The sequence below is a fragment of the Coccomyxa subellipsoidea genome (assembly GCF_000258705.1).
Source record: "Coccomyxa subellipsoidea C-169, whole genome shotgun sequence".
Taxonomy (NCBI): Eukaryota; Viridiplantae; Chlorophyta; class Trebouxiophyceae; family Coccomyxaceae; genus Coccomyxa; species Coccomyxa subellipsoidea.
The window spans coordinates 906,161-933,742 of record NW_005178028.1 but is presented as its reverse complement, the minus strand read 5'-3'; the positions used below and the strand labels follow the sequence as shown (position 1 = coordinate 933,742).

At 52.4% G+C, this 27,582-nt stretch overlaps 7 protein-coding genes across 7 annotated transcripts; 5 read left to right on the top strand and 2 right to left on the bottom strand.

The window, feature by feature from the left end:
• Positions 1–1,870: 1,870 nt before the first annotated feature.
• COCSUDRAFT_25301 (catalase) lies at positions 1,871–6,969 on the top strand. Its single transcript, XM_005645020.1, has 13 exons — positions 1,871–2,006; positions 2,159–2,255; positions 2,358–2,404; positions 2,520–2,588; positions 2,833–2,973; positions 3,093–3,146; positions 3,335–3,466; positions 3,763–3,898; positions 4,157–4,281; positions 4,567–4,744; positions 5,127–5,299; positions 5,614–5,829; positions 6,333–6,969. The coding sequence occupies exons 1-13, from the start codon at positions 1,992–1,994 to the stop codon at positions 6,426–6,428; spliced, it is 1,479 nt and encodes a 492-aa protein (XP_005645077.1). The 5' UTR covers positions 1,871–1,991; the 3' UTR covers positions 6,429–6,969.
• A 623-nt stretch (positions 6,970–7,592) lies between these two features.
• Positions 7,593–8,720, top strand: COCSUDRAFT_18568 (methionine sulfoxide reductase B; the record flags this gene model as incomplete). The annotated part of the gene is made up of 4 exons (XM_005645019.1): positions 7,593–7,670; positions 7,925–8,034; positions 8,314–8,473; positions 8,649–8,720. The coding sequence occupies 4 exons, from the start codon at positions 7,593–7,595 to the stop codon at positions 8,718–8,720; spliced, it is 420 nt and encodes a 139-aa protein (XP_005645076.1).
• Positions 8,721–9,468: 748 nt separating this feature from the next.
• COCSUDRAFT_25295 (hypothetical protein) lies at positions 9,469–12,244 on the top strand. Its single transcript, XM_005645018.1, has 7 exons — positions 9,469–9,690; positions 9,858–9,927; positions 10,018–10,086; positions 10,212–10,283; positions 10,567–10,812; positions 11,182–11,283; positions 11,592–12,244. The coding sequence occupies exons 1-7, from the start codon at positions 9,680–9,682 to the stop codon at positions 11,724–11,726; spliced, it is 705 nt and encodes a 234-aa protein (XP_005645075.1). The 5' UTR covers positions 9,469–9,679; the 3' UTR covers positions 11,727–12,244.
• Positions 12,245–13,389: 1,145 nt separating this feature from the next.
• COCSUDRAFT_10924 (hypothetical protein) lies at positions 13,390–14,559 on the bottom strand (the record flags this gene model as incomplete). Its single annotated transcript, XM_005645017.1, has 2 exons — positions 13,390–13,580; positions 14,445–14,559. Coding segments are annotated over 2 exons (306 nt in total), but the record flags the coding sequence as incomplete, so codon positions are not given.
• Positions 14,560–17,005: 2,446 nt separating this feature from the next.
• Positions 17,006–17,779, top strand: COCSUDRAFT_18502 (hypothetical protein; the record flags this gene model as incomplete). Its single annotated transcript, XM_005645016.1, has 4 exons — positions 17,006–17,119; positions 17,250–17,283; positions 17,432–17,535; positions 17,690–17,779. 4 exons carry the CDS (start codon positions 17,006–17,008, stop codon positions 17,777–17,779), a joined length of 342 nt encoding a protein of 113 aa, XP_005645073.1.
• A 68-nt stretch (positions 17,780–17,847) lies between these two features.
• COCSUDRAFT_48546 (hypothetical protein) lies at positions 17,848–20,091 on the bottom strand. The gene is made up of 7 exons (XM_005645015.1): positions 19,864–20,091; positions 19,399–19,627; positions 19,165–19,264; positions 18,886–19,037; positions 18,709–18,803; positions 18,447–18,580; positions 17,848–18,245 (listed from the first exon to the last, which is right to left on the bottom strand). The coding sequence occupies exons 1-7, from the start codon at positions 19,914–19,916 to the stop codon at positions 18,235–18,237; spliced, it is 774 nt and encodes a 257-aa protein (XP_005645072.1). The 5' UTR covers positions 19,917–20,091; the 3' UTR covers positions 17,848–18,234.
• A 943-nt stretch (positions 20,092–21,034) lies between these two features.
• Positions 21,035–25,409, top strand: COCSUDRAFT_18573 (hypothetical protein; the record flags this gene model as incomplete). Its single annotated transcript, XM_005645014.1, has 9 exons — positions 21,035–21,271; positions 21,526–21,750; positions 22,204–22,314; positions 22,818–22,958; positions 23,167–23,283; positions 23,479–23,624; positions 24,158–24,370; positions 24,660–24,915; positions 25,137–25,409. Coding segments are annotated over 9 exons (1,719 nt in total), but the record flags the coding sequence as incomplete, so codon positions are not given.
• Positions 25,410–27,582: the final 2,173 nt, after the last annotated feature.

Genomic DNA, 27,582 nt, shown 5'->3' with positions numbered 1-27,582 from the left:
CACATCTGAGGAGGGAGATGGTGTGAGAGCTTTTGCCCACCTTCTGCTGGCAGGACACGCAGGGGCAGCAAGGGGCTGTTCAAGGGCACATCCACGCCCGGCATGACTTCAGGGATTGGGGGCATTTCATCCACAGGCTGTGTCACGAAGAAGTGGGGGTGCATCTGCATTCCCATGTCCCAGGTCCCCGACAAGTCCATGTCCGGAAAGTGCACATCGTCTTCAACATCCCCCAGGAGCCTGTCCCAACAGAAAGCCGCAGTTCAATAATCTCCACTTCAGGATATGGGATTTTTAAAATGGCAGGCATGCAGCCAGTACTTCTTTCCCAATCTTGTCCTGCACGGATGAAGGGGCAAGTCTGTTTTGAGGAGGCGCACTTGTCAAGTGAGGCCGGGCAAAGAAGCGTGTCAAGGCATTCTGGCCCTTGTGGCGTCACTCTGTGACCATCACTTGTTGTGGCAGCAGGACGCCGTCGTATCTGAACCTGCAAGCCACACCACCCTCTCGCTGTATGTCCTCCAGGTGAGGCTAATCATAAGTTGTCACCTCCTTGTAACCCCTATTGGCTGTGTTGCTACCAGGTGTTACTAAAAGGTGTTACCGGCAGTGAGCACCTGCATAAAAATACCCAGGGCATGGGACACAACAGGAGGAGGATGATACCTGCACCTGATGTGCATCCAAATTCTCGGGCAGCACATCGCCATAGTCACTGCCGAAGGTTGGGAAGGGTGATCCCCCTGCCTCGAGGAAGCTGGCCTCCTCAAAAGAGGGAATGTTTAGGACATGCTGATGGGCATCTTGCTCTGGAGGATACCACACAATATCTGCTTCAGTTTAGGCTTCTGATCAAAGGAAGGGAACCATCAGCAGCGATAGGAGCAAACAGGACAATTTCAATAGGGGATCATACCTGGCTCCAACCGCCCAAAATTCATGCTCGAGTCATATTGAAATGCAGCGAGGGATGGACCGCTCAAGTGCGCAGTTGCACCCTGTACTGGGAGTGGCTGCATGGTGCTTACAAGACACTTCCTGACTGCCCAGCACGAACTGGTGTATTGCTGTAATCACATCCTTCACCTCCCCAGTGGCTCTGCTGACTTCAGCTCAGTAGGTTGTCCAGAACACGCTCACGCTCCAGTACTTGTAAAGTGTGGATCAGCAGGCGCCAGTTGAAGGATGATGGTTTATCCCCAATAGACTCGCGAATTAAATGCGGTGAGCAGAGTCCTGAAATGCTGCCTTCAGGCCTGTTTGGAATCACACGAAACGTTAGAAATCCTTCTCAACTCGATTGGTGCACAGGGAAGAAAACGTTGGAGACGTCGAATACAGGCATTTTTGCAATACTCTGGTCAATTGCAGGCAGAATATGGCAAGATAATGCGTGAGCATCACATGTCAGTGGATAATGAATAAATTGTCCTTGTGGCACCAACAGAGGCCCTCCCAATGTGATCAGCCATTCTGGCAATCCTTCTTGCACTATTGCGGGATTGTCACGACCCAAAGCAACCCGTGAAGTGGTTGGAAGGGAACCCTACAAGCATCCTGAGTGGCCAGATTGAATTCGAGCTGATGCGCACCTGGTGCAGCAGCGACACGGGAATGGTCTAGATACCAATCCCTGAGCACATTGATCTGACGAAGACGCTCTGATCTTCCCTGCGATGCTCGCCGCGGGCATCGAGCTGTTCTGCATTCAATTCGAAGGGCTAGGGTCGCGATCAAAGATCAGGGATTTCAGGGCTAGGATGGGAACCCTGAAAATATCTCCGGGTGGCTGACTCGGACCTCGTGATCTCGAGCTGGCAAAAGAGGGCGCCGAACCCGAAAAGTCTTGCTGCAAACGAAATTATTGGCTCTCAAGTGAAACTTGTGTAGAAGCAAGTGAGGACTAGGCACCGGTTCCGAGGCCGGGCAGCTCTTCTCGCGCAGGACATCGTGGTCAGAGGAGGCTAAAGGAAAACAGAAAGAAGCAAGCCATGGACCCCCAGAAGGCAAGTGGCCCTGACATTGTGCATGCAGAGAGGGAAACCAAGGAAACTTCATCTAACACTCTTGTCTGGCATGCTGTATGCCTGCTAGGAGAATACAACTCTGTCTCCTTTGGTGTTTTCAATATTGACCTGTGCGAGATTTTGTCTTGTAGTATCTTCCGAGCTCGCATCATGACTCTCCTTATTGGACGACAAATTCTGGCGCACCGGTGTGGAACAACAACTCCTCCCTCACGGTCGGACAGAGAGGTGACCTTCTTCATTAGGTGACAGTTTTTTGTGGTTTGTCAACAATCCGGAAGCCCTTGCTCCATGTTACCTCCTCTAACGTCATGTGAATGCTGTTTGCAGGTCCTATCCTGTTGGAGGACTACCATCTCGTGGAGAAGCTTGCCCAGGTGCGCGTTTAGCTTGCATCCTGGCGTGGCTGCTGCTGGTGCCTTACATGCTGATCTTCGCATGCCGATCTTCGATTTTCACAATCTTCTCATCAATATGTTGTGCGTGCTGCAGTTTGACAGGGAGCGCATCCCCGAGCGCGTCGTTCACGCTCGCGGAGCAAGTGCGAAGGGCTTTTTCGAGGTAATCGTGCAGTCCTTGTACTGCTGCACATGCTTCATGCCCATGCTTGCGATTATTCGTCTCGATATTCTAGGAGTTGATGTCCGAACGTCAAACCAGTACCAACGGAAAGTGCCTCTGAGCTGGCAGCCTTTTCAGCAAAGCAGGGAGCTTTTCGCTGTCTGGCAGGTTTGCTGTACAGATGGCTGATCAGACCAGTCTAATGCGCGAGAGTCTTTCTAAGGGTTGATTGTGTGGCGGGCAGGTGACCCATGACATCTCGCAGCTCACCTGCGCTGACTGCTTGCGCTCACCCGGGGTGCAGACCCCAGTGATCGTGCGCTTCTCGACCGTGATCCATGAGCGGGGCTCGCCAGAGACCCTGAGGGACCCTCGCGGCTTTGCGGTAAGTAGCTGCCCTGTTATTACCGCTCAACATCACCTGTTGTACTGAAATTGTTGTGGTTCCTGCACGCAAAACTGTTTGTAGCTGTGTCAGGGGCTGACTATTTCTCTGACGAACAGGTGAAGTTCTACACCCGGGAAGGAAACTGGGACCTGGTCGGCAACAACTTCCCGGTAAGACTGCACCCTTCAGCCGCCTGTCTCTCACTTCCTTGTGCTTCAGCGTCTCGATTAGAGCCTCGCCCTTTACAGTGCATGTAGAGAATGAAGGGGATATTCCCTGTGTCTTTGTGTCTCACTGGGAATATTGTCCATTTGACCCCATGCAACGTGTTGAAGAGGTCATGGACATGGTGCAATAGGTGTTCTTCATCCGTGACGGCATCAAGTTCCCCGACATGGTCCACGCGCTGAAGCCCAACCCCAAGAACCACCTCCAGGAGGACTGGCGCATCGCCGACTTCTTCTCCCACATCCCAGAGTCCATGCACATGGTGCGCCCCTCGCCTCTCTCAGACACCCATGATGTGCTGCGTCTCACCCACCTGCATCCCCTGTATCTGGTTCTCCCAGTAGGAAAGTTGAGGCATGCATTACTGCCCCACACAAGGCCCTTACCAAGGGGTCAAAGCTTCAACACCAAGACCCATGGATTGACAGATATTGGGTCTCTGCCATCTTCTGTGTGACCTGCTGAAATAGACATGTGGCATGGCACAAGAAGGGGGCCTGTCTGTTTGCATGCATTGACGAGCTGTGCACAGATGTTGAAGAAGTTTTGTTCATGCAGTTCACCTTCCTGCAAGACGACATTGGCATCCCTGCCAACTACCGTCACATGGAGGGCTTTGGCGTGCACACCTACACGCTGATCAATAAGGAGGGCCGCGTCACCTATGTCAAGTTCCACTGGCAGCCCACCTGCGGTGCGCTACTACCTTCCTGCCCCGATGATCATCCCAGCATTTGGCAATGCGACCTTGCTCCTTTCAAACGCTGCAGCTCTGCTAAAAATGAGTGCATGCATGCATCTATTCTCCCAGGACGACTTGTCTGCTCCTGGGCCTGCTCAGGCAGGGAGGTGTGACGTTGAAGGCAGGAGGGGAGGGTTGCTTCCCAAGACACATTCGTAGAGAGTGTCGTGGTCAAGCCACAATTCGTTAGAAGTGTGTGTGGCGCTGCAGGGGTGAAGAACCTGTTGGAGGATGAGGCGGTGGTGGTGGGCGGCAGCAACCACAGCCATGCTACACAGGACCTGTACGACTCCATCGCGGCTGGCGACTACCCCGAGTGGAAGCTGCTCATCCAGGTGCTCCGCAAGCTTGGACCAGGACCTCCATCAGCTCCACTTCAGACCACCACACAATGCTATTGATAAGGCATTGCGGGCAGGGAGTAGGGAGGAAGGGTTGCCTTGCAGTTCTGATGTGAGGCGTTAGATGCATGCGACATGCACCTGGCAGCAAGGCTTTTTATAATTTGGGACCGTCAATGATCAAGCGGGGATTTGCTCATGTCAGGACATGAGGGCCTCTGAGGCCTTCCTCTGCTGACACAAAGCTGGAAATTGACTTGATGGTTGTGCCATGTGCAGACGATGGACCCCAAGGACGAGGACAAGTTTGACTTTGACCCGCTGGACGTGACCAAGATCTGGCCGGAGCACCTGTTCCCGCTGCAGCCCGTCGGCCGCATGGTCCTCAACAAGAACCCCGACAACTTCTTCAATGAGAACGAGCAGCTGGCCTTCTGCCCCTCCCTCGTTGTGCCAGGTGTGCAAGCTGTTCATTGAATTGAACCTCAGTCATTGTTTGAGGAAGTGCACCTTTCTCAAGTCTCCAAGTCTCTTGCGTGCCGTGATGTGGCTGAGAAGATACGCTACAGCACTTTTGCATGTGACCTGCAGACTTGTGCGACATGCTGTCATTCCACCAGTGACTACTGTGTTGGATCCATGTATATCATTTTGGATGGACTCGTGCGATGTGCTGTCATTCCACCAGTGACTACTGTGTTGGATCCATGTTTATCGTTTTGGAAAGGTCAAACTGAGTGTAAGTTATCACCATTGACTATTCCATTTGCTCCCAACTTTGTTCTTGTGGATTAGTTGGAAGGCAGATCATGCCGAGTTTGGATGGATTGCACATGCAGGCATCGGCTACTCGGACGACAAGCTGCTGCAGACGCGCATCTTCTCGTACGCGGACACGCAGCGCCACCGCCTGGGCCCCAACTACCTGCTCCTGCCCGCCAACGCGCCCAAGGGCCCCCACCACAACAACCACCATGACGGCTTCATGAACTTCACCCACCGTGACGAGGAGGTCCGCCCCCCACCTCCTCCACCTCTCCTCACATTCCAAGGCCCTCCTCTAGTTCCGCAGAGTCGCTCCTCGTTGCTTGCCTTTCAAGACAAGCATGCGCTATCATCAATGACGCGAGCGATTACGGGCTTAGATGTGGGAAATTTGATGCAATGTGCAGTCGCACTGTCTTGTAGTCTGTCGTGCAGTCGGCATTGTTTGCCTAAGTTTGACAACCTGCTGTGCGGATTTGCTGCGCATGTTGCACACATCGTCTGGAGTTCTGCATGTTTAAATGCAAGTGGATGGCGTTTAAGCCTGGGGCTGTAAATTAGGTGAACTACTTCCCGTCGCGCTTTGATCCGGTGCGCCACGCGGAGAGGCACCCCATCAACAACACGTTTGTGTCGGGGCAGCGCGAGAAGCGCATCATCCAGAAGGAGAACAACTTCAAGCAGCCGGGCGACCGCTTCCGCAGCTTTGACCCGGCCCGCCGCGAGCGCTTTGTCAACCGCATTGCTGGCATGCTCTCCGACCCCAAGTGCACCCAGGTGCAGCCCATGCTTCCACAGCATACCTCCTAATAATTTTAACTGTTATTATTACACTGCCGTTCCTGCCAGAGGCAAGGTGCATCTGCAGTTAAGCTGTATGTAAAGGCTGTCACATCCTACCCCTTGATGGACTTTGCCAGGTCCCTAAAGACCCAATCAACCGTGGGCACGGTGCTCAGCATCTAAACCGCTGCCCGCCAGCCAGCTTACATGTGCATTGTCCCTTGCAATTGGCCCTTTGGTTGTTGTTGAGCCTCTGCTGATGCCTTTGTGGGTGACAGACCTCTAGAGTCAAAGAACAAAGGTTGGCGTTGGCAGGTATGGTAGTTACAGAGACTGCATACCGTACCTGCTCTTGTCCACTCTTGTCTCCTGACTCTCTGCCTGAGCTGCAGAACGGTAATACCAATAGAGGAACTTGTGGTAGGAATTTAGACCAAGAATGCAAGTGCATGCATGCTGCACTGTCCTGGTCACTTACATGCTGAGTGGGTTTGCAGGAGGTGCGCCGCGTGTGGATCGGTTACCTGTCGCAGTGCGATGCCAGCCTGGGCCAGAAGGTGGCGGCCAAGCTGCAGTCCAACGGCGCCTTCTAAGGCAGCCGCGGCCCCAGGGGGGTTCTTTCTACGGGTCTTTAGAGGACCCCGCCTCCAAGAGCACAAGCCAGGCGCTGCAAGATCACATTTCCGTGAAGTTGCGCAGGCAATTTTGGCTCCAGTTTTCTGTGTACCCTCTTAGCTTCTGTCGTGTGGAAACGCATTGCAACCGCAAGGACGGCGTGTGTGTGCAGCACCAAAATTTTGCGTAGTGGTGTTTGGTGAGCTGCAATAGTGTCTGTTTCACCTGCCGAATACGCATGCCAGTGGCTAGGACGCTCATGTGTGCTGTCTCGGATGTACCAGTTTCCTTGGTGTGACAGGTTCTAGGGATCTTAGGGGAATTGCTAGCTTAAGGCCACAGCGCCTAAGTCAAGAGCCGTGTTAGGAGAGCTGTGTTAGGAAAGCGCTGGTGTTGCTCATCATCGGAATATTGTCTAGGCTGTCATCGGATCATTCTAATGAGCGCAGGTCATGATTATGTACGCATGCATGTGGACTAAGAATATACGGAAGTGTAAGCTCGGGCTGATCGTCGATCTATGGATGATCATGATGTGGCCACTGGTGGTGGTGGTGATGTGTCCAGTGGTACTGTTGTGGCCACTGTGGCTGCTTATCAAGCTAGCTCGAGGGTGAAGCACATGCCATGCAGTCTGATCACTGCGACACGGTCTGGACATTAGGTGATTTAGGCAAGGTTGCTGCTGCTGCAGCTGGCAACAGTGCTGGCAGCACATGCACGGTGCGTGACGCGCTGCAGAGTAGCTACCCGGCCGGGTGCTACTAAGCACTAGGGGCATGTGGGTGGAAACCCGGGCAATATGCGCACTATGGGTCACGCGGCATAATGGCACTCCAACAATCTGCTGCAACTCTTACCAATCCATGGAGTGCCGTGGCAGGTTCAGATTTCTTCAAAGTTGCTTCTTTGAACTTGAAGAGCAATCTATGCCACGGTCCCGTAGATATTGTGATGGCCCTTTACGGGTCTGTTGCAGTCTCTCGAGAAGCTCTTGCGTGTCTCGAGAAAATTATGTGCAGCTTCCTAAGATGCAAGCTTTGAAGATTGCCGGCAGCATTCGTGCGATTCCTCGTTTCGCTTTATCACCTCAATCCCAGCGAATCACACGTCCTGCAAGGTTATTGACGTCGACATCTGCGATGGCCTCCGGAACAAACGTCCAACTAGACAAGAATACTCCAGAGTCAACATGGAAGGAGGTGCTTAGCACCGAACAGGTGACTCCCCCATGATTTCCTATAATTTCGTTCCAATTGCTAGACTGTGACACATAGTTGGTCTGAAGAAGCACTTGTGTTATATACTTTTGTATAAGCCCTGTGCTTGCAAGCAGTAAGCTTTCGTTAATCCAGAAGCCAACCTTAACTTGCAATGTGTGCTTGCTCTTGTCTCCTATTTCAATGATCTCACCAAACTCTTTGAGCTGAAACAACGATCTTGCGTCCTGAGCTCCTGATGGCTCTGTCTGCAGTACCGAATCCTGAGGCAGAAGGGGACAGAACCTGCTGGGAGTGGCGAGTATAACAAGTTCAAAGCGGAGGGTGACTACAACTGTGCAGGCTGCGGCACTCCTCTCTACACGTGAGTCCCTCACCTCTATAGTCTCACCATCTTGTATTCCTATCTGTCATCTTGATCCACAGCACCTCTGCATGACTTGCCCAAGCTTAGTGATAGCTTGCTTGTGTTACTAGTGAGAAAGATTGAATTGAAGTAGCAGGATAGAGTCCATGCACGAAAGACAGGTGGAGCGCCAGGGTAAGGAGGAAAAGGCTGCCTTGCAGATCAGATACAGATCATCACGGAGAACACAAACATGTTCTGGGTTTCGAAATGTTGATTTGGTGGCTGGGTGTTCAGGTCAGAGACCAAGTTTGACTCCGGCTGCGGCTGGCCGGCATTCTATGCGGAGATCCCAGGCGCCGTAGACCGCCATGTGGACAATGCATATGGCATGCGCAGAGTGGAGATCACCTGTGCCAAGTGTGGTGGCCACCTGGGGCATGTCTTTGAGGGAGAGGTGACTCCCTGTCCCGGCTTGCACAACACGCTGGTTTCACCTGAGGATCTGAAGAACATTGTGAGTGTGCCAGAGGTACTGCTTTGTGTCCTGATTGCTAGCCGGGTTGTTGTGCCAGATTGCGAGGGCATGCAGAACTTGCACAATGTGATCAAGTGGCCGCTTGTCTTTGCAGGGATTCCCCAACCCCACAGACCAGAGGCATTGCGTCAACAGCCGTTCCATCAAGTTCCAGTCAAAGGAGTAAGGCTGCAGAGCCCTGCTGGTCACCCTCATGGCATGCAGCTGGAATGCGTAAAGACCAGGCCTACCTGACAAAGAGCTTTTTAAATTGCTAGTAGAGAAGGTCGGAAAAACTCCATTTATATCTATTTAGGTATTCACTGGTACCAGTACTACGCAGGAATAAGCAAGCTGCACATGGATTGTTCTGCTAGTGGCAAATGTACCAGCTGGAGTGAAAGTCTACCAATTGGACAAAATTTTGCATGCACAGACTCTACTTAGGAAGCCGCTTGGGGCATGCGCCTCACGACAGTTTTGTTTTATGAATTTAATCAAAATCATGGACGGTCAACATCTAGGCTGATTTGGAATGCAGTGCTGCTCAGTGCCTGCAATTTCTAAGCTTGCAAGGAGCACCACTGACCGGCCAGTGCCAACGGTGGTCACCATCATGGTGACGGTGACAATGTTGCAACATTAATGTCAACATCATTTTGAAGTCAATTTGATGCACCTTTGCTAATCATGCATGCCTGTGTAATATTGCGGCTATCATGCAGACCAGCAATTCAGGTGTCTGCATGCCTGCAAGTCTTTCCTGAACTCAGCTGCCAATTCCACTCACAAACATGAAGGTGTCCATTGAACGGGCGATTAGGCGGTTTGACGGCGGATTGATCTCGATCCGTAACCTTAGCCTCAACCAAGCATCCAGCAATGCATAACAGCAAGCAATTGCCTTGGTCAATTTGTCTCTTCAAAATGGCTTCCTCTTTGGGGCTCATAAGTTCTCCCTGCTCATGCAGCTGCGGACCTGCACAGAGGTCACGTTCTGCACAGCAGGCTTCGTGCAATGTCGTAGCCGCCTGGAAAAGCGCTCAGAGCCCCAGATTAGCGGGATTTGCACACGGACAATCTGCTAAATTGAGAAACTCATTGAAACGCCAATCTGGGCTCGAAATCAGGGCGCAGCAGCCGATTATGACTCCTAGGTGACTTTTGCTCAAGTGATCTGGGAGACAGCAAGACCTGCAAAGTGATCACAAAGACAGGAGCAAAATCAAAAGAATATTCTATTTTGATCTGAAATTAGCGAATAAACATTTCAAGCAAAGTTGTGATTCTATACCTGGAAGTTTTAACAGTTCTGTGCGTCCAGGACACAAGACATGGCTGGAGACCCATTTGGATTGCTAATGAGACAGCGGATCGTCTTTCTGGGTGGAGAGGTGCGATTTCATGACCTGATCTCTGGTCCAGTGGAGTTCCTGCCTGGCCGTGATTTGTGGCAGACACCCAACGATTTGCTATTGGTGCAGGTGAACGACTTTGCAGCAGATGCCATCATCAGTCAGCTCTTGCTGCTGGACTCACAGGACGCCACCAAGGTACTCTTCTCTCAGAACAGCAGCTGCTGCGCAAGGACGTGTGCTCCAAAGAGACCAAGGAATTTACATTGTGCGTGGCCCAAAAATGACCTGTGCTCAGATGTATCTGTGTGATGCATGCACAGGACATCAAACTGTTCATCAACTCTCCTGGAGGTTCTGTGACAGCAGGCATGGGCATCTATGACGCCATGCAGGTCAGAAAACTCTGTCTCTGGCCGGCTTATACTGCATTCGTACTGCGCTGGAAACTCTGTCTCTGGCCAACCCTTCCTGCATTTTGCATCCAGTGAATCCTGCAGTCCGCCTACATAATGCTCTTCAAAAAAACAAGCTGGTCCTGATGAGCTTGAGACTCCACCCCTCTCCGCATTCCGCCTATCCAGTAGAATTTAATCACATAAATGGCCCTCTGAAGTTGCTGCTGAGACAAACAACACTCACTCGCTCTCTGACACTGCTTTGCGCATGTGCCTGCAGCTGTGCCGCGCGGATATTCAGACGTACTGCTTTGGGCTGGCCGCGTCCATGGGGGCGTTCCTGTTGGGGGCCGGGGCCAAGGGCAAGCGCTACTCGATGCCCAACGCGCGCATCATGATCCACCAGCCGCTGGGAGGGGCCAGCGGTCAGGCAGTGGACATCGAGATCCAGGCCAAGGAGATCATGTACCACAAGGCCAATCTCAATCGCATCATGTCCGAGTGCACCGGGCAGCCCATTGATAAGGTGCTGCCTCCTGTCAGATCTACCTTTTATTTGTCAATCTCTGGCCTTCAGTTGTTTGCATGGTTTAGATGGACGGCAGAAACCAGCTCCCAGAAATCTGGGTCTGCTGCTGCATTGGTGCCCTGCTTTATCACCCTGGCAGCAAGGAAGTGCTTGTACATTTTCCAAACGCTGAGATTCTAGTAAATTCTGGGGGCTTGCGAATGATTTGCTTGTGCATTTTCCAATCGCTGAGATCATAGCAAGTTCTGGGGGCTTGCGAATGATTTGGGCCACCTTGATTCAAGTACTGTAAATACAAAAAGGGCAAACATGGTGGAGAAAATGGTTGGCAAAGCAAGACTCCTGATAGGCCTGGCTGCTGCGCAGATTGATGAGGACACAGACAGGGATCGGTACATGTCGCCGCTTGAAGCCAAGGAGTACGGCCTCATCGACCATGTCATTGGCGGAGACGATGCAGGCTTCAAGGTGAGCCCGCTACCGCCTGCCTGAGAATCTTCAGATTAACTAAATCTAAACAGCATATAAATGGCTTCCACATTGCTTGTTATTCATGAGTAACGGTCCCCAAGGCACCATCTTGATTTCTAGTTGGGGCAATACAATACATCCAGTCAAAGGAGGATGCAAAGACATGCCTGGCTCAATCCAAGGGGCACTCTTACCTATGCATGTCTGGAGAAGACCCAGACTTCTTTCACAGCTTTTGTGAATGCTAAGCCAGGGCAGGGCAGGGGTGGGGGTAGGGTTCCTGAATGTGCGAGCGCCGGTTGCAGGTGGCTGGAAGCCCGAGGGACTTCCCCAAGACCAAGGAGCAGTACGTCAACTGGGGTGACATGGACGAGGATGGCGAGAGGGGCGCTCGCTTCAGGGGAGAGCCTCTGGAACCATACACCAAGCCTCTGGCCTGAGCGCCAGCCTTGGGCCTTGCGTCGTTTTGCCTCTCCCTACCGGTAAGGTGATACGATGAAAGGTTGCAGGCTTTGTGAGTCTGCATAGCCAGCCGCAAGGGAAGACACCTTAAGGAAGCTGCAGGGTGGATGAATCACTTAGAGGGGTCTGCCAGGCCTTCCGTTGGCGTTCTGCAGCCTCTCTGGCATTGACGAACTGGTACAGAGGTCAATGCATGGTTATGTGGACAGTATCAGAGCTATTACTTGTCCAGGTTCACGCATGCTTTGGGCCTTGGTTGCAAGGTGTCAAGCAGGCAGGCAGGCGAAATTTGGACTGAACCAGCTATTGTGTCCCATATGTATATTATTACTTTGACTCTTCTGATCTCATCTCTACTTACACTCTCTAATAGTAAAGAGCTGTGTGAAGACAAACTGTCTGCAATGCAATGACTGCAACACAGTGCAACATGCGTTCAAGTCTGGCATTGGTGAGGCTGATTGACCAACCAACTGTAAACGTCACAGATTGACTTAGTGAGGCACCAAAACACATTGTATCAGCCATGCACGCATTGTCCTGTCCACCCATCAACCCTCACAGCTGGTCACGATAAGACATAAAATAAGTCACATTACCGCATCTTGAAGTCCAAGAGGCTTATAACGCTATCGCCTCTTGCGGGTGGAACCGTATTTCCTCCAGTCAGCACTGCCTTTCTCTGGACTTTGCCAGTTTCCATGGCTGTCATAATATGTGGTGACCTGCCTGCCCTGCTGAGGCTGATCCTCCTGGGTTTCCATCCGAGTGGCTCTTGCAAACTTAGCCACCCGCTCTGCGGTGCTGGAAGCCCCGCGGTAGCTAGTGGCAGCTCCCTGGCCATACCCATTTCCTGCAAACCCCCCATATGTGTTGCCCATCCGCTGACCTGCATTCCACAAGGGACACATATCTTCAATACCAACCTCGGCATTTGCATTCTCAAGGTGCATGCGAGACAACACCGGTTTTCTAAATGAGCGCAAACGTGCATTTGTCGCTTGCCAAGAGGAGCAGAGCCTTTGTCAACGAAAGAAGCATGGGACAGCACCTGCATAGCCATTGCCTGTGTAGCTATCCTCCCGTCCATACGTGTCCCAGGATGTCCTGCTGCAAACATCCAGTCTCAGGCAGTATTTTTGACCGATCTGCGCATGATCGCACACCGCACATCCCAACAAGCAATGGGGAGTTCTAGCCTGCAATGGCATTGGCAGCAGGGTTGGTGAGCACATGCACTTTTGAGGATCAGACATGTCTGGCACCTGCTGGACACTGCGGAGGTGTAGTAGGTGTGCTCCGTGCCGCCGCCGCCTCGGGGAACCGCAGTCAACCTGCGCTGCCCGAAGCCTCTGCGCTCGTTCTGCACCGCCTGTGGCTCTTCCTGCACCAAAAAAGGCTCTTTCGACTCACACAGGGGTTTTGAAAGGCCTTGTGGCACTCCAGATTCCCCTTGCGCAGGAATTTTGACGGATAGTATGGCGAGCATCTACAGAAGAACCTGCAACCTCCGCGCGCTTGTCACCATCTCCGTATCTTTCACATGGGGCATGCCAAGTCTCCTTGGTCATGGATCCTTCAGTGCTCGAGCGACACCTACAACTGGTGTTCCCTGTACTAGATGGGTGTGCACACCCGCCAGCAGTCTTCGGCGACGTGGCCGCCCTCGCCGCAGTTGTAGCAGGAGGTCTTGCGGGGCGGCAGGCCTTCAGCCAGCTGGCAGCACAGGTGGCCGCGCCGCCCGCATGCCACGCAGAGCGCCTGCCGCAGGTCCCCCTCCAAATACTCCCCAGTGCAGCCTCCCTCCGCTCTGCAGTGGATACAGAGCAGCGCTTTACTCTTACTTGTTAGATTTTCGTACCTGTAAGTACACAGGCATAGCAATATACTCCTTGTCAACCAAGGGCATAGACAGAGCAGTGCCATAAGCTTACCTGTTCGTAAACAGGCTTCCCTTAGCTGTAAGTACAGAGGCATGGCACAGTGTGCACTCTTGAGCACTTGTCAGTCGTGAGCAATGCCGATCTTGAGCGTATTTTGCCAAGCAAATATATGCTGGTACAGTAATGCGCATACAGGACTTCCCCGGGTTCATCCATGCAGCTGCTTAATATCAGCCTATCAGCATCCGTAAGTATGTGAGAGGAGTTGCGAGAGATTTAAGAGTGTGCTGACCTGACATAGTCGGGTGCGCCGGCGGCAGGGCAGTCCTCTCGACCGCAGCGCTGGCACAGGGGTGCAGCCTCCGCTGATGCGTAGCCGTTCACGCAGTCCCGCGCCAGGTGCCCCGGCTTGTTGCACTTGAAGCAGATCACTGCGGCACCCACACTGTCAATGTCAGACATGGCAATTCGTGCCATGCAAGAATTTGCCACCCTCTTTGCTGGGCTGGCGCCTTGCAACATGCACAGATTCGGGTTTACAGAAGCCAGGATGGCAGTGGGCTCTCAGTGCACCTCATCTATGGTTTTCAAAGAGCATGCGCACTTGTTTTTGGCATCCACGCAGTCCTACTGCAAGAATTGGCCAGTTGCAAGACAGCAAGCTGCCGAGGTTTCCTCGCAGGCTTTTAACAGGGGAGTGGTGCAAGAAACCACTCTGTCTGTTGTCCGTGATGACATGATACCACAAAATTGCTTGTTTGTCAACTGAGCATATGTCTGGGCTGATGTTGCTAAAGCAGTCCAGGCGCGCACTGTTGGAGCACTGGTAGCGGGTGTGGCCGAACTGGCCGCACAGGTGGCATGGGCGCTGGCGCTCTTCGTTGGGGCAGTCGCGCGCCATGTGGCCCTGGCCGCCGCATTTGAAGCACCGCATCGCCGCCGCCTCAAAATCCTCGTCAAAGTACCTGCGCCGCCCACGCACCTCATTCAACCACAACCTTGTGTATTCAAGCACCAACTACACTTTGACGCGACAGTCAGGCCGCCCTGTCTAGCGCCTTATGGCAGCCAGACAATCTGCACTGATCTAGCTGGACTCTGGCATCACAGATTTCGGTATCTCTCAATGTAGGTGCCGTAACACTGCACTATTGCACAAAAGAAGATGGGAAGCGGGAAGATGAACTCTATCTATAGTTCCAATGTGAGCCGAGGACACACCGCGGTTGTCTGAGCAGCCGCTGCATCTCCGGCGCGCGTGCCACGGCCTCCTCGCCCTCCGGCACCACCGTCACTCCCACGGGCGCAGCCAGCACCGGCCGACTCACCCCTGCAGCCCATATCCATGCGCACATATCTCAGCATGCCTCCCACATGCTGAAAGGGAATGTCTGACAGGACTTCCCGAAGGGCAGTCCCATCCTCCAGATGCGTTTCAGGATTGGCGGTTAGGAATTGGCGGTGTCCAATACGCAGTGCAAGGGATCAGGATTATCAAGACATGTGCCATTTTGAACACCTGTCCTCTGGCAGGAGTCTTTCACAGTGTTAAACTGAGCAGAGATTTCAAGACGGCCAAAATCAATATGAGTGTGCACCTTGCGCATCAGGAGCGTTTCCCAAAGTGATGCCCCGCTCCTCCTCGCTGTCAGAGCTCATCAGGGAGACTCCGTCAATGTCATCGTCCTGTGTCCTGACAGCTGTGGTCTCCGTGGCCACTGCTTTGCCGCCTGCAGGCGCCACACACCCCGAGCCCAGGCCTGGTTGAGACCTCCTGCCGGTAAGCATTGATTAGTTTTGACAGGGTTGATTGCTCATTTTACCACTGCCAAGAGCGCATGCACATTGGTGCCGGACCAAAGCACAGCAAGGAGATGTACCATGTACCCTATGAAGTCACACACCGGCACACAAGAATGACATCTGCACCTCTTGTGCAGAATGTTCATGCTCTCCATTGTGGTCATTGGATTGTAGTCGTTGAAGTGTGTTCAGTGCATTCCCAGAGAAAGTCTTTCACTCAAAGCTGTACCTCTCAAGGAGGCCCGTGTCTGTCTGTTTCTGTGACACTGAATCTCACACCTGCATCAGTAGCCAGCTCTGCATTCTTGACAGCGATCTTCAACAGTTTTGAAGTGTGTCTGCGCTTTCTATGCCGTTTCTTCGCTGACACCTTGCCCATAGTGAAGTCCCCAGCTGCTGTCCCCTGCTCTTCCTGCAAGGGAGTGATCCTAAGACCCGGAGGGTATTCCAAGTGCCCGTTCTCTTGAGATGGTTCGCCAACAACCTGCACAATACAGGTCAACATAAAACATAAGTTTCAGGTCTGGCGCTTTCATAAAAACCTGGCTAAGGCTCTCAGTCGCCTACGCACCGCAGTTGCTGTTGGCAGTGGCGACGAGGTTGCACCCTGTGAGTCTCGTCTCCTGGCCTTAGCAATGATGAGGGCCTCTGCTGGGTGTTGGCCATAGCTGCTGTCAGAGCTGTGCCCAGCTTCGTCTGACGCCAGCTCTCCTGCGCTTTCTCCCGAGGAATCGTGTGCGGAAGCGTACTTACTTGGTTTCACCATTTTGTAGTCATGCAAAATTGCGAGAATGTGACGGCGATCTGCGCTTTAAATCTGTCGAAAAACCATAGATCGCCAAGGCCTGTCTATCAGATGGACCCGCACGATGCTTATGATAATGTGCCAATAATCAATCTTTGCATAAATACTTTAATTTGAAATTCTCGGAGAACGATTCGCAACTTGCAGTACACGTTTGACAGACGCCTGCAGCGCCCCTTCCTTCAAACTTGCTGTCGCTCAAGGTTGGCAGCACATTGAACACCAGGTTCATAATTTATTATTCTGAGCTATTAACTTATTAAGCTTTGGCTGGATGGACAATCACTTCACGAACATTGTCACGGTGGTGCATGCATGTTCGAGGCCTGTCGGAAGACGGCGCAATAAATCTGGTCCCCGATAAGATAGATCCCAGAAATGTGCAGTTTTTAACTCCCGTCTTGTATCATTGCTACATATTATCTAGCTTTCAATTCCTGCTTCAGCCGAGTCTTCCATTACGAAAAAAGGGGTGGCAAATCTGTGTTGCTGCAAAGATGTTATCAACGATCCCTGTTCAGCAACACTGCTGCAGCACCGGGAGAATTCTGAATAGCCCCATTTGTGCACAGAGATTTCACATTCAGTCCAGATTTCCCAGTGGCAGGCAGTTGCAGAGAGCTGTCTCTAATGGTGCAAAGTGCAGAGCTTTCTTCAAATTCAAGAACCCACTCAGAGGATCATCAGAGGATGCAGGTGAAATTCCCGATCCTTGCATCGATGCCGTATTTCAATTTATCCAGGTACTGCACCAATTTTCCTCAGGATGGCTGTCGAACGGTGGTGCACTGCAGGCGTCTATGCCTCACAAAAAAGGGACGATTATAGCGCTGACGATGTGGAGCACTACTTCAATTACATGGGAATGCTTGCCACCGAGGTATGCTGGCTTGACCGGGAATAGCACTGCTGGGTGCTTCAGTGAAACGGCCGCTGTCCATTGAACCTCTTCATTTCACCATAATTCTCATATCATATAATATCAATCAAGTCGTGCATGTCTGATGCAGGGCACGTATGATCGTCTCAATGCAATGCTTGCTCGTGAGTGCCACGCCTTCTTAAGAGTGCCCTGAGGCTCGTGTTTTCCACAGTGTGCGAGCTGCATTGTTATCGGGACTCCCTAGCTTGTACAGGGCTATGCAGAGTGTCTGCCGACTCAGATATAAACATACTTTTCTCTACTCTGCAGAGGGCTTGGCGCCTGTGGACCTGCTGCTCTTGATGGCAGCCAAGGAAAATGATGCCCCAAAGGTGGCAGAGCTCATACGCGCTGGCGCAGATATCAACACCAAGGTAAAGCTCAACCGCTCTAGAAGTGAAGCCTGTAACAGAAGCAATGCCCTTCAGAGCATTTGGCACAGGTCTGTGGCACAAAAGTCAGGAGCAGTTTGTGCTACAAATGAGACAATCCTGCGAGTGCTGAGACAATATCCTGTCATGAATGCAGGGCACAGATGGAAAGACGGCAAAGGATCTTGCCAGTACAGAGTTGGTGCTGGATTTACTGAATGAGCCAGAGACTGCCAACACATTTTGATGCCTCGTCTTCAATCGGAAATGCATAAAATATTTTTGTCGACATACTGTCTGCATGGCACCTGATCAAAGGTTACTGATTGTTACATCTTGATACACCACACTTCTGAGTTATCACAATGTGGACCCAAGGGACGTGCCTTTGGCACTTGCGCCGGCAAGATTGTAAGAGAAATGCTGCACCAAAAACGTTTGCAACTATCTAATCATTCGATTTTATGGCAAGTGATATATTGAATGGAAAGCGATGATAGAATTTCCTGCCCTGATTGTACCTGCCCAGTGCCATACATGATTGATCAAGGCCTTATGCTGCTATACATATACAAAGCGCTGGCCAGAGTTCAGCCCTGGCGCTATAAAAATATCAGTGATGGTACAGTGAGTCCAACACAACATTTCGATTTTTGACCCACAAATGTGCTGATCCTTGTAGATCTCTGTGTACACCGCAACTCAGCCCTGACCTGCAATTGTGACACAACAAAATGTTACAGAAAGCCCTGAGGACCTAAACCCCTGCCCCAGCTGGCAAAGGACCTCATACATCCATGGCAAAGCTGCCACCCGCATGCCTACATTAAGCGTATTTTGCTGAATAGAGAGCACATAGGCAGAAACAAGCGTTACTTAGTGTGGACAAAGTCAGATATCGTCAGGATGTGGACCGAGATTCTTCACGCCGCGCTCCACTCTCATCAGCCATGAAGGGTCCCTCAGCAGGACTGTCTTTGGGTTGGCCTTGGGCATCAGGCGCTCCATCTCCTCAAGCACCTCTGACACTCCCTCAACATCCAAGAACCTGGCATGCACAGGCATGATTATATCGTGCCATGCAGAGTTTGGCAATTATATACACACATCACAGACCGTGGACAGCAAAAGCAAACCTGCATAAGGCGATATATCTTGTGGCAGGGCCAGGAATACCTGGGCTCTTGGGTGGCCAGTTCCTGAGCATGCCGGTCATCAATCTCTAGCACCTTCGCCAAGCTCTGCACTCTCTCCACAACTGCCTCCACCTCCTGCATGCAGCCCATCATGATTGCTTGTTCATCAACGCCTTGCATCTTTATTGGGGCTTCCAAGGTAGGGCAGACTACTTGCCTCTAGCAAGAGCGCTGGGTCGCCTGCAATGAGTCTGGACACATTTGCAAAGGGCAGGCCGTCCCTGAGACCCACGCAGCGCTCGGCCACTGCCACAGGGTCTCGCAGGATGTCTGCCAGCAGGGCCGGCTTCATTGATGCTACCCTGCCACCTGCATTGCAAACATCCCGATTCCTCACCAAGCACAAAGTAGACACACATGTAGCAGAGCAAATGTGCGTGCGCCTGCACTGCAGACTGCTCGTTCTGTGTGCTGCATTGCTCAACGGATCACGCACTCAAATCCGGCAGAAGCAGCGTCAGCTGGCGGAGGCGATATGACAGCATGTCCTTATCCATGCCCAGCTCTTTCGCAGCGAACATTTGCACCAAGCGAGCCTGCAAAACAGCAAGCGACTTAGAGAGTCCCATGGAGAGTCCCAACGGCCATTCAGTGGCAAATTGAACTACACTCTTCGAAAGAGGATACAGGAATGCAAAAATTCTGCATGAAGAAGGGCAGGGCGGTGTACCTTGTTTTCATCGGTCCAGATTGTTTCACGTTCCCTGATGTCAAAAATGATGGTCCAGGGAGCAGGGCGCTGAGAGGATGGATTTCCATCACTGGCATTGCTCTGTGCCGATGCATCATTTCCTGGTGCATTACCGTCACTGCTGGAGCTCGCTCCCTGACAAGCTACATTGGGACCCCTCCTCCTTTGGCATGCTCCTCTTTGGTAAAATACTGGTGACAGACAACACCTGCGTGTAGAATCGAGCTGTCACTTCTGCTGCACTATAGGAATTTCCTTTCAGGCTTCACTGCCCAGCCCTGAGACTTATGCTCAAGTATCAGTGGCATGCCATGGCGGGCAATTCCCTGTCCATTTGAATACAATGTTAGCATCAGTTGAGATGAGCTATTTGTTTGAGCATACAGCAACACCACGAAAATACCTACGTACCAAAGAGAGGTATCTGACCACATAAAAGGGTACCTTGGAGGATGCACTCCAGGTAGACTGGGCAGTAAGGGAGTCAATGTGAGCATTTCGAAATGTGCAATATCACTTTTCACCCTCACGTACGTAAATTAAGTATATAAATAAAAAGTCCGACTGCTCTCATCCTACACGGACGCAACAGCACTGCAGGACATCAACTTGATCTATTGATCCATTGCTGCTCGGTTTGACAGGACAGAGACTTGGAATATTGGCAGCAATGTCACACTCTCGCTTTCGCAACGAGATTAAAGGAGCCTCAGTAAGCTTAAGCATGCCTTTCCGATGCACTTTCCACGTGGGCAAATCCTAGATCGCATAGCCCGGCTTGTGTGCGTTTGTCGAGTTGATCAGGGCCATTCCAATTAGATAGGCACAAAGGTTGTCAGTCTACCCCAACCCTCTTAGTTTGTTCGATGCTACCATCGCTGAATCCATTCCCTCCTCCTTCAAAAAGTTGTATAGAAAGTGAGTTGGCAGCAAGGAGAGTTTCTGGAGCGTCGGCGAGCTCAACGTGTCGTGCAGCACCCACGTCGCTCGATTGGCGGTGCAATGCAGGTAGATTTCTCATCAGACGCCTGCACAGGCGACAGAAGCTCGCCTCTACCCTACAGACACAGGCAGTGTACACGGGAGGTGAGGAGCATACACACCTTGTTGAACATCTTTCTGAATGTTAAACCAGCGGCAATGTATCATTTGTATTGAGAAGTAAGGCTCTGCTGCCCTGATTGCGGAAGGCATTCAAGGTCATGTATCCTGAACGCCTGACCATTGCTGAAACCTTTGATTGGTGTTGCTCCACTGCCTCACTCCTAAATCCGTCAGACTGAGGAGCATGTGTATGTCATGCAGTGTTCCCGAATCCTGGCGGTGGAAGTGTCAAGCTTGTCCAGGTGGACAAGGTCAAAAACAAGCGCATTCTTGCAGAGGTCACCGTGCACGCCAGTGTTGAGGAGGCAGGCACCCTCCTCTTATAGACCTCCAACCTGCATACCTCCAGTCGTCATCCAAGTCTGGCATATCAAAGCATGTCAAAGGCATTCATTTTTTAGCTTGAGCCTGCATCTGCTCGGCGAAGCACATAAGTCTGCTCGGCGAAGCACGTAAGTCTGCTTGTAGCTTGGGCCCTAATCGTGGGAACATCAGCCAGGTTGCTTATGCGCAGGTCTGGGCGGTGTTGACAGACTATGACAGGCTGGTGGAGTTTGTGCCGAACCTGGAGGTGTGCGAGAAGCTGCCAGGGGGGAGTGCAACGCGCTACCGGCTGCGCCAGCAGGGATGCAGCCAAAGCCTGTACTTGCGACTGGAGGCCAGCGCCGTGCTGGACGTGCAGGAGGTCAAAGGCCCCCTGGGGCGCAGAGAGCTGCGCTTTGCCATGGTCGAGAGCCCAAACCTGAAGGTGCTCACCTCTTGTGGCCACTCACACCCACCTCCTGTTGCCACTCCAGTGCTCTGGTTGCAACTTGCAAACCGTAAGCTCTGCAGTTCTTCTGCCTGTCCTGCATCTTTTGCAGTATTGGTCTCAAAGTTGGCTGACCATAAATTGCAGGCCAATGTGGATTGTGGTCCGTGTAAGCAGGCGATAATTGACTGCATGCCTGTCTCCTCCGGACAATTTTGCTTACTACATCGTTTGCTGTATCATTGTAGGAGTTTTCTGGGCAGTGGACGGTGGAGCCAGATCCCACAGTGCGCGATGGGCGCTCCCTGGGCACCACAAAGCTGAGATATGAGATCAGCGTGGCCCCAAAGTGGTCCATTCCCAGCACGCTCGTCTCCAAGGTCGTCAAGTCCGGCCTGCCTGCAAATATCTGCGCCATCGCCGAGCGAGCCGAAGAGGTGGGCGCAAATTTTGCTGTGAGCACTTGCACGCGACATGTCTGGCTGCTGTGAGATGCATTGTCTGTTTTGGAAGGGAGGAGGACTGCAGGCCGTCGCATGTGCATTCAAGTCAGCTGGTCACGTGCTACTCACCAGGCATCCCCTAGAACTTGGAGAGTGTGGCCTGAACTTTACAGTCTGCTCTCAATTTGCTGGAGGAGCCTGCATTAAAACAACCAATGTCTATTCCATACATGCCTGGGAGTGACACAGATGCTTGTGCGCACAAATGGGGTCATTTGAGGAAGCAGTGCAGTAGCGTTCCACAAGACCACAATGAACGCAATGAATGGCTTATATTTATGGGGCTCTGACTCAGATGGCAAGGGCAAAGCTGGAGGCGCCGCGATTTGCGGCCGGGGCGTTACGGGACGAGGCGGTGGGCACCCTTCCTGGGCCCCAGCGCAGAGACCTGCGCGGAGAGGTGCTGCCGGCCAAGGGCCCAGCTAGAGCACCCTGGCCCAAGCTGCGCTTGCAGGTGTGGTCCTCTATGCAAGCCTTATTCACTTGTCACACAGGACTGCTGCTGATGCTCCTGACACTCTGTGTGTGAAGCCATGTGTAGCACTTTGTGTAGGAATGGAGATCAGCAATGTCAAGTATGCACCTGCATGTTTTGTTACTTGTACGTCAGGTCACGGGTGCATGTTACCAGTTGCATGCTGGCGCGTCGTGCAGGCTCCAAACATCAATTGGGAGGAGGCTCAGAAGGGGCGTTTTGGGCCTGGAGGCTACCTGGGCGTCACCTCAGTTCCGCTGCCGGCCCAGCGGAGTCAGACAGTCGCGCCACTGCCAGACCGTGCCCAGGTCCTGGCAGAGAGGCGCCGGCGCGAAGATGCCGTGCAGGTGAGAATCACCTAAACAATCTGCTATCGCACAAACAACCATCACATGATGTTAAACTTGTTGCCTTGGCCCCCGCATGCCTTGATCTTTGCATGATCGAGCGGGAACTGAATGAAATGTCAGGCTGCAAAGCATGCAATTCTAGCTGTGTTACAAGAGAGAATTGTGCGCGGCTTGGTTTGGCATGTACGTGATTGGCTGTTGTCTTATGCATGCAGGCGTCCTATCCGGCGATTGGCACAGCCAAGAAGTCTCTACTGGAGGCGCTGACGGAGGTGCACCTGCGGCGGCTGGACACAAATAACACGCTGCACCGCCGTGCCGTGGCCGTCATTGCCGTGGAAGCCTCCTTGGAGGAGGTAGGGACAACTTCTCAGAGTTTTACTTTGCTTTTCTTGTCATTCGTCTGGCAGACCGCGATCATGCAAGAGTGCCGTCCCAGGTGCACCCTTGCTTTCCATGCAAATGCGTGACAGGACGACGTGAAATGCGTCAGGGCTTTGTTGTCTTGTGAGTGGGTAGCTGGATAGAGGTGCTCAAGGTTTTAAGGGAGTGTTCTTCGTGCAGGTATGGGATGTCTTAACTGACTACGAGGCGTTGCCCGAGTTCGTGCCAAATCTGGCAGTGTGCGAGCGGCTGCCGGTGCCTGCTGGCATGGAGTCTCGGCTGACGCGCTTGCGACAGGTGCGCTGCGCTGCGCCTATGGCCTCTGCCCCTTGACTCAGTGAAAAGGGATCTTTTAGGTCTGTCCGATGATCTGTCTGGAGCCAGAGTAGCTCATTGACACAGCCATATCCTGCATCTGGGAAGGAATCGACAAGGAATTGCTGCTGATGGTCCTGTGGGGCATGGAGTGTAAACATCTGTGCTGTTTGGCAGGTGGGTTTCAAGGACATGGTGTTCATGCAACTGCATGCGGAGGCCGTCCTGGACCTGCACGAGCGGCCGCACAGGGAGATCCAGTTCAGGGCCGTTGCCGGGGACTTTGGGGTCCTGCAGGGCAAATTCATGCTGAGCGAACCAGAGTATGAGGTGAGCACCTCACCTTGGTCTGCCTAGCTATCACAGAGAAGAGCCTTGTGTTGAAGCTTATCTGGGTGTTGAGCGACATGTGAGGGCTGCTTCAATGAGTGTTCACTATAATAAAGTTTTCAGAATTAGAAAAAAAACACGAAATCTTGAAAAAAAAGTCACTGGCGAGTCAGAGACTCGAACCAGGACTTCTTGTTCGCCACTCCGAAGGGGAATGAGTCTACTTACAACAACCTCTCTCCCCCTTCGACCCCTGCATCAGAGAACGCACCTCTGCTACACAAATGGTCACCCATGATATTTTAGAGACCTTTATGCCATTCCTTGGCCCATTCATTCGCATTCCTGTGCTGATTTGTGCTCAGTACACAAAGCAAATACACACAACAGAAGCAAAATCAGCGTAGGAGAGCGTTCCTGACTACCGATAATTGCGCTAAAGAGAAAATAATGAAGTTGTCACCCCCAATGTTCAAAGTTGAGCTTTGTTGGCTGCGCTGCAGCTGCGGCCGCTGTCTCTAGCGAGGCGCAAGGAGACGCACCTGAAGTACGCCGTGGAGGTGAAGATCCCACGCAGCACGCCCATGATGGGCCTGCTGGAACCCATTCTAGAGCGCATGGTTTACGAGGACATTCCTTTCAACCTGGCCGCCCTCAAACAGCGCGTAGAGGACCTCAAGCTTCAGCGCCGCATCGCCGAGCTAGAAGCACAAGGTACATCCTGGGCAATTCCCATGCTGTGCAGCCTCCTAGTAGAGGCGTGCCAGATGCTCCCCTAATGCTGACTATTGCATTATTCAGTAGCTATCAGGGTTGACTATACAGACAATAACAGTAGATTTTTAGTAGATTAGTAAATAAGATACAACGCCTGCATGGCTTGTCTCCTGTTTTCGGCCTTGCCTGCACCTTTGCAAGGCGGCTGATGTGTTGTATGGTCACCTTGTAAAATGTCCTGCAGCAAATTTTGGTTGTATACTCTATGGCCTCAGGCTGTGGGTTTGCCGATCACATAATAATGTTTCCAGGAATTTTTTTTTTGCAGGCGAGGGCAATCGGGCGGCGTACCTGCGCCGGCGCACGGAGCGGCCGCGGCTGTCTGAGATGGCGGAGGACTTTGGGCTGCTGGCCGCTGAGCTGGAGCGCTGCTTTGGCGGCACCGGCACGATGCCCACTCGCGCGCAGCTGCGCGCCATCACGCGCACCGACCTCGAGAAGGCCATGGTCGCCCACGGCGGGCCCGCGGCCGTCGCCAAGCGCATGGGCTGGAAGCTGGCCTACAAGGTCAGACCCCTGATGTATTACTTACATACGCACATATAGAACTTGAGAAGGGCGGCGCAAAGAAGTCAATTCACTGGATTGCTGTAATTCTGCTCGACAAGAACTGGTTGGGTGGGATACTACCTGTGTGCAGAGTGAAGATAATGCAAAATAGGAGTGAACTCTGTCCATTCGGAGTGGTAGATTTCCTGGAATCCCTAATTACATGCTGGTGGCGACAGGCGAAGGCGCCGCGCGGCTACTGGGACAAGCTGAAGAATGTGGAGAGGGAGATCGCGGAGTTCTGCGAGCAGGAGGGCCTGCCCCCGCGCATCATGCCCCTCAAGATGGACTTTGTGCGCGCCAACCGCTACGACCTGGCGCATGTTGTTGAGCGCTGGGGCGGCCTCTCCGAACTGGCAGAGCTGCTCGAATACCAGGCATGCACCTGCCGATCTGTGTCTCCCCATGTCTGCAAAGAGACTGTGCTCTTGCTAAGCACAAGGCGTAGCTGACTTAGGTCCATCTCAGATCAAGATGTTGTCCATTTATTCTTTATCGGCAATAGACAACTGCCTCCCATCAGGAGATGATCCAATGCCCCACCTTGTGTCTCCTGTCAAGCGGGTATTTGGGAAGCGCATGAAGCCTAATGAGGTTGGGCAAGCATGCAGTTGACCATGTGTGCAAACGGCAGGTGCTAAACCGGCGGGGGGAAAATGAGTGGAGCCAGCATGTGGCGGACACGGCGGCCGAGACGGGGCTGTCCGGCGCCAACGGGCTATTTGAGGTAGCTGCGCGTAGCTACCGCATGCGCAGAAGCCAGTCCTCCATGGACGAAGGCGACAGCGGGTCCGACGATGATTTCTCGACTGCAAGTTCGAATTTGAGTTCCAACGGCAGGGGCCGTAATGGGACGCAACTGATCAGGACCCGGTCCATCCTCAGCAGGATCAATGGAAGCAGTGACAGCGCCTCGGACGAGGACAGCGGCTCTGGGACGCAGGTCATTAAAGCTCGCCGAAAGAGGAATGGAGCCTCGCGAGCTGTTAGTAGGAGTGAGAGCGGTGCGAGCTTGAGGTCTGTAGATGAGGGTGGAGAGGATGGCGAAGGGAGTGCAGCTGGGAAAGACAGGGGCAGGGGAAGGGTGCCGGCCAGGCAATTGAAGGGGCCGGCTCCCACTGCAGAGGGGAGGCTGAGGGATGAAGTCGACTCCTGGTGAAGCTCTTTTCCCTGCGCCAAATATTGAAAGTGTCTGGAGGGACTCTGAGTGTGTGATGGCCATGTGGGTCATCATAGACGGCCCCAAGTGGTGTTTCGGCATCCATATCATGTCGCCCTTTATTCCTGGCAGTTTGTGACTGTCGTGAGATCCTTAATTGGTCTTGCTACCGTCATGGGGGCCTCTTGTTGGGGTTTTGGAGCTCGTTCATAGCTCTTTGCAATGCTACTGCACACACATACGGACAGATTGGGCTGGTGTGTGTTTCTCGGTGAAGTATGAAAGAATTGTGCTCTGTCATCTGTGAGGACCGAGAGCAGAATGCTGCAGTGCATCATTTCCGAATTATTGCAAGTTTTAAAGGACCGTATGCAATATTATTAGGGAGAGAGAATGTGAAGCTGCGAGCCTCTCTACTGACGTTGCAGATAATGAAGGGCAGACACAGAGTGTTGTCAAATTTCAATGCCGTTCCAGAGATCCAGGACAGCTGGCGAGTTGTGAACATATCTTAATTGGAGTTTTGCAATTGTTTGGGTGCCTGCCTGCAATTGCATGCAGGGCCTGTCTCATATGGCCCATGCCGGAGGGTTCCTGAATCTTCGGGCCTGAATTCAGGTCAGTGCTGGGAGTGGTGTCTCGCCCCCTTGCATGGAAGTATTGCTTATATGCGCTGCAGATGAGCTGTACAACGGTGACTGTAATAATTTTGCAGAAATCGCTGGCATACTTGCAATTGCCACTGGCATGGCAGGGTCCTCCGGCAGAGTCAAAAACTCCTAGTAGCCTGCCTGAGGCCTCCAAGCGCCATTCAATTGCTGCATTGGGAGGCTTAACCAGCATGCACATGTGTCACAGCCAGAGCTCATTGATGATCGACTGCTTCGAGAGCCTCGAGGGGGATTCCTGCCCTCCCACAAGTTCTGAGGGAGTCCAAGGTGAGAGAGGGTGCTCAGGAAGCTGCCACAGAAACCCCCCAAAATAGGCGTCCTTTGAGACTTCGATATTCACGCTAACAAGTTCAATTGCACAACATACCTGTATCGTTAATGACTCAAAGTTGTCATCTCACTGTTACATTGAATGTCTGTCTGTCTGTAGTACTGATTCCCCGGGCACCAAAACAAAATGGTAACATCGTACCTGATCTGAGGACTATTTCGCACACGAGCCCACCTCTTGTATTGATCCGAGGACTACGCAAGCATCAAGATTTCGATCTTGACAACGCCGCTACCCGATCCCCGTTCCTAGAGGTTCTGGAATGGGGTGTTGGCGTTGCTGGTCGCTCGAGTCCTCCTGGTCATGAAGCTATCCTGAAGCATTAAATGACACACACAGCAGGTGAGTGCAAATTGTTTCTCAAATGAATTGCGCTTGCCATCGTACAGCTCATAAATCAACGTCACAAGAGGAGATGGCATGTTAGGCATCAGGGGACACGTGCATGCAGCCAAGGACGCTGT

Coding starts and splice junctions, on each gene's coding strand:
- COCSUDRAFT_25301 (XM_005645020.1), top strand. Junction 2,589..2,832: donor GTGCGAAGGGCTTTTTCGAG/GTAATCGTGCAG, acceptor TGTGGCGGGCAG/GTGACCCATGACATCTCGCA. Junction 3,147..3,334: donor TGGTCGGCAACAACTTCCCG/GTAAGACTGCAC, acceptor ATGGTGCAATAG/GTGTTCTTCATCCGTGACGG.
- COCSUDRAFT_25295 (XM_005645018.1), top strand. Junction 10,087..10,211: donor ACTCACAGGACGCCACCAAG/GTACTCTTCTCT, acceptor ATGCATGCACAG/GACATCAAACTGTTCATCAA. Junction 11,284..11,591: donor GAGACGATGCAGGCTTCAAG/GTGAGCCCGCTA, acceptor CGCCGGTTGCAG/GTGGCTGGAAGCCCGAGGGA.
- COCSUDRAFT_48546 (XM_005645015.1), bottom strand. CDS start 19,916: ATGCTCACATTGACTCCCTTACTGCCCAGTCTACCTGGAGTGCATCCT. Junction 19,265..19,398: donor TCTGGACCGATGAAAACAAG/GTACACCGCCCT, acceptor GCTGTTTTGCAG/GCTCGCTTGGTGCAAATGTT. Junction 18,804..18,885: donor ACCCAGCGCTCTTGCTAGAG/GCAAGTAGTCTG, acceptor GGCTGCATGCAG/GAGGTGGAGGCAGTTGTGGA.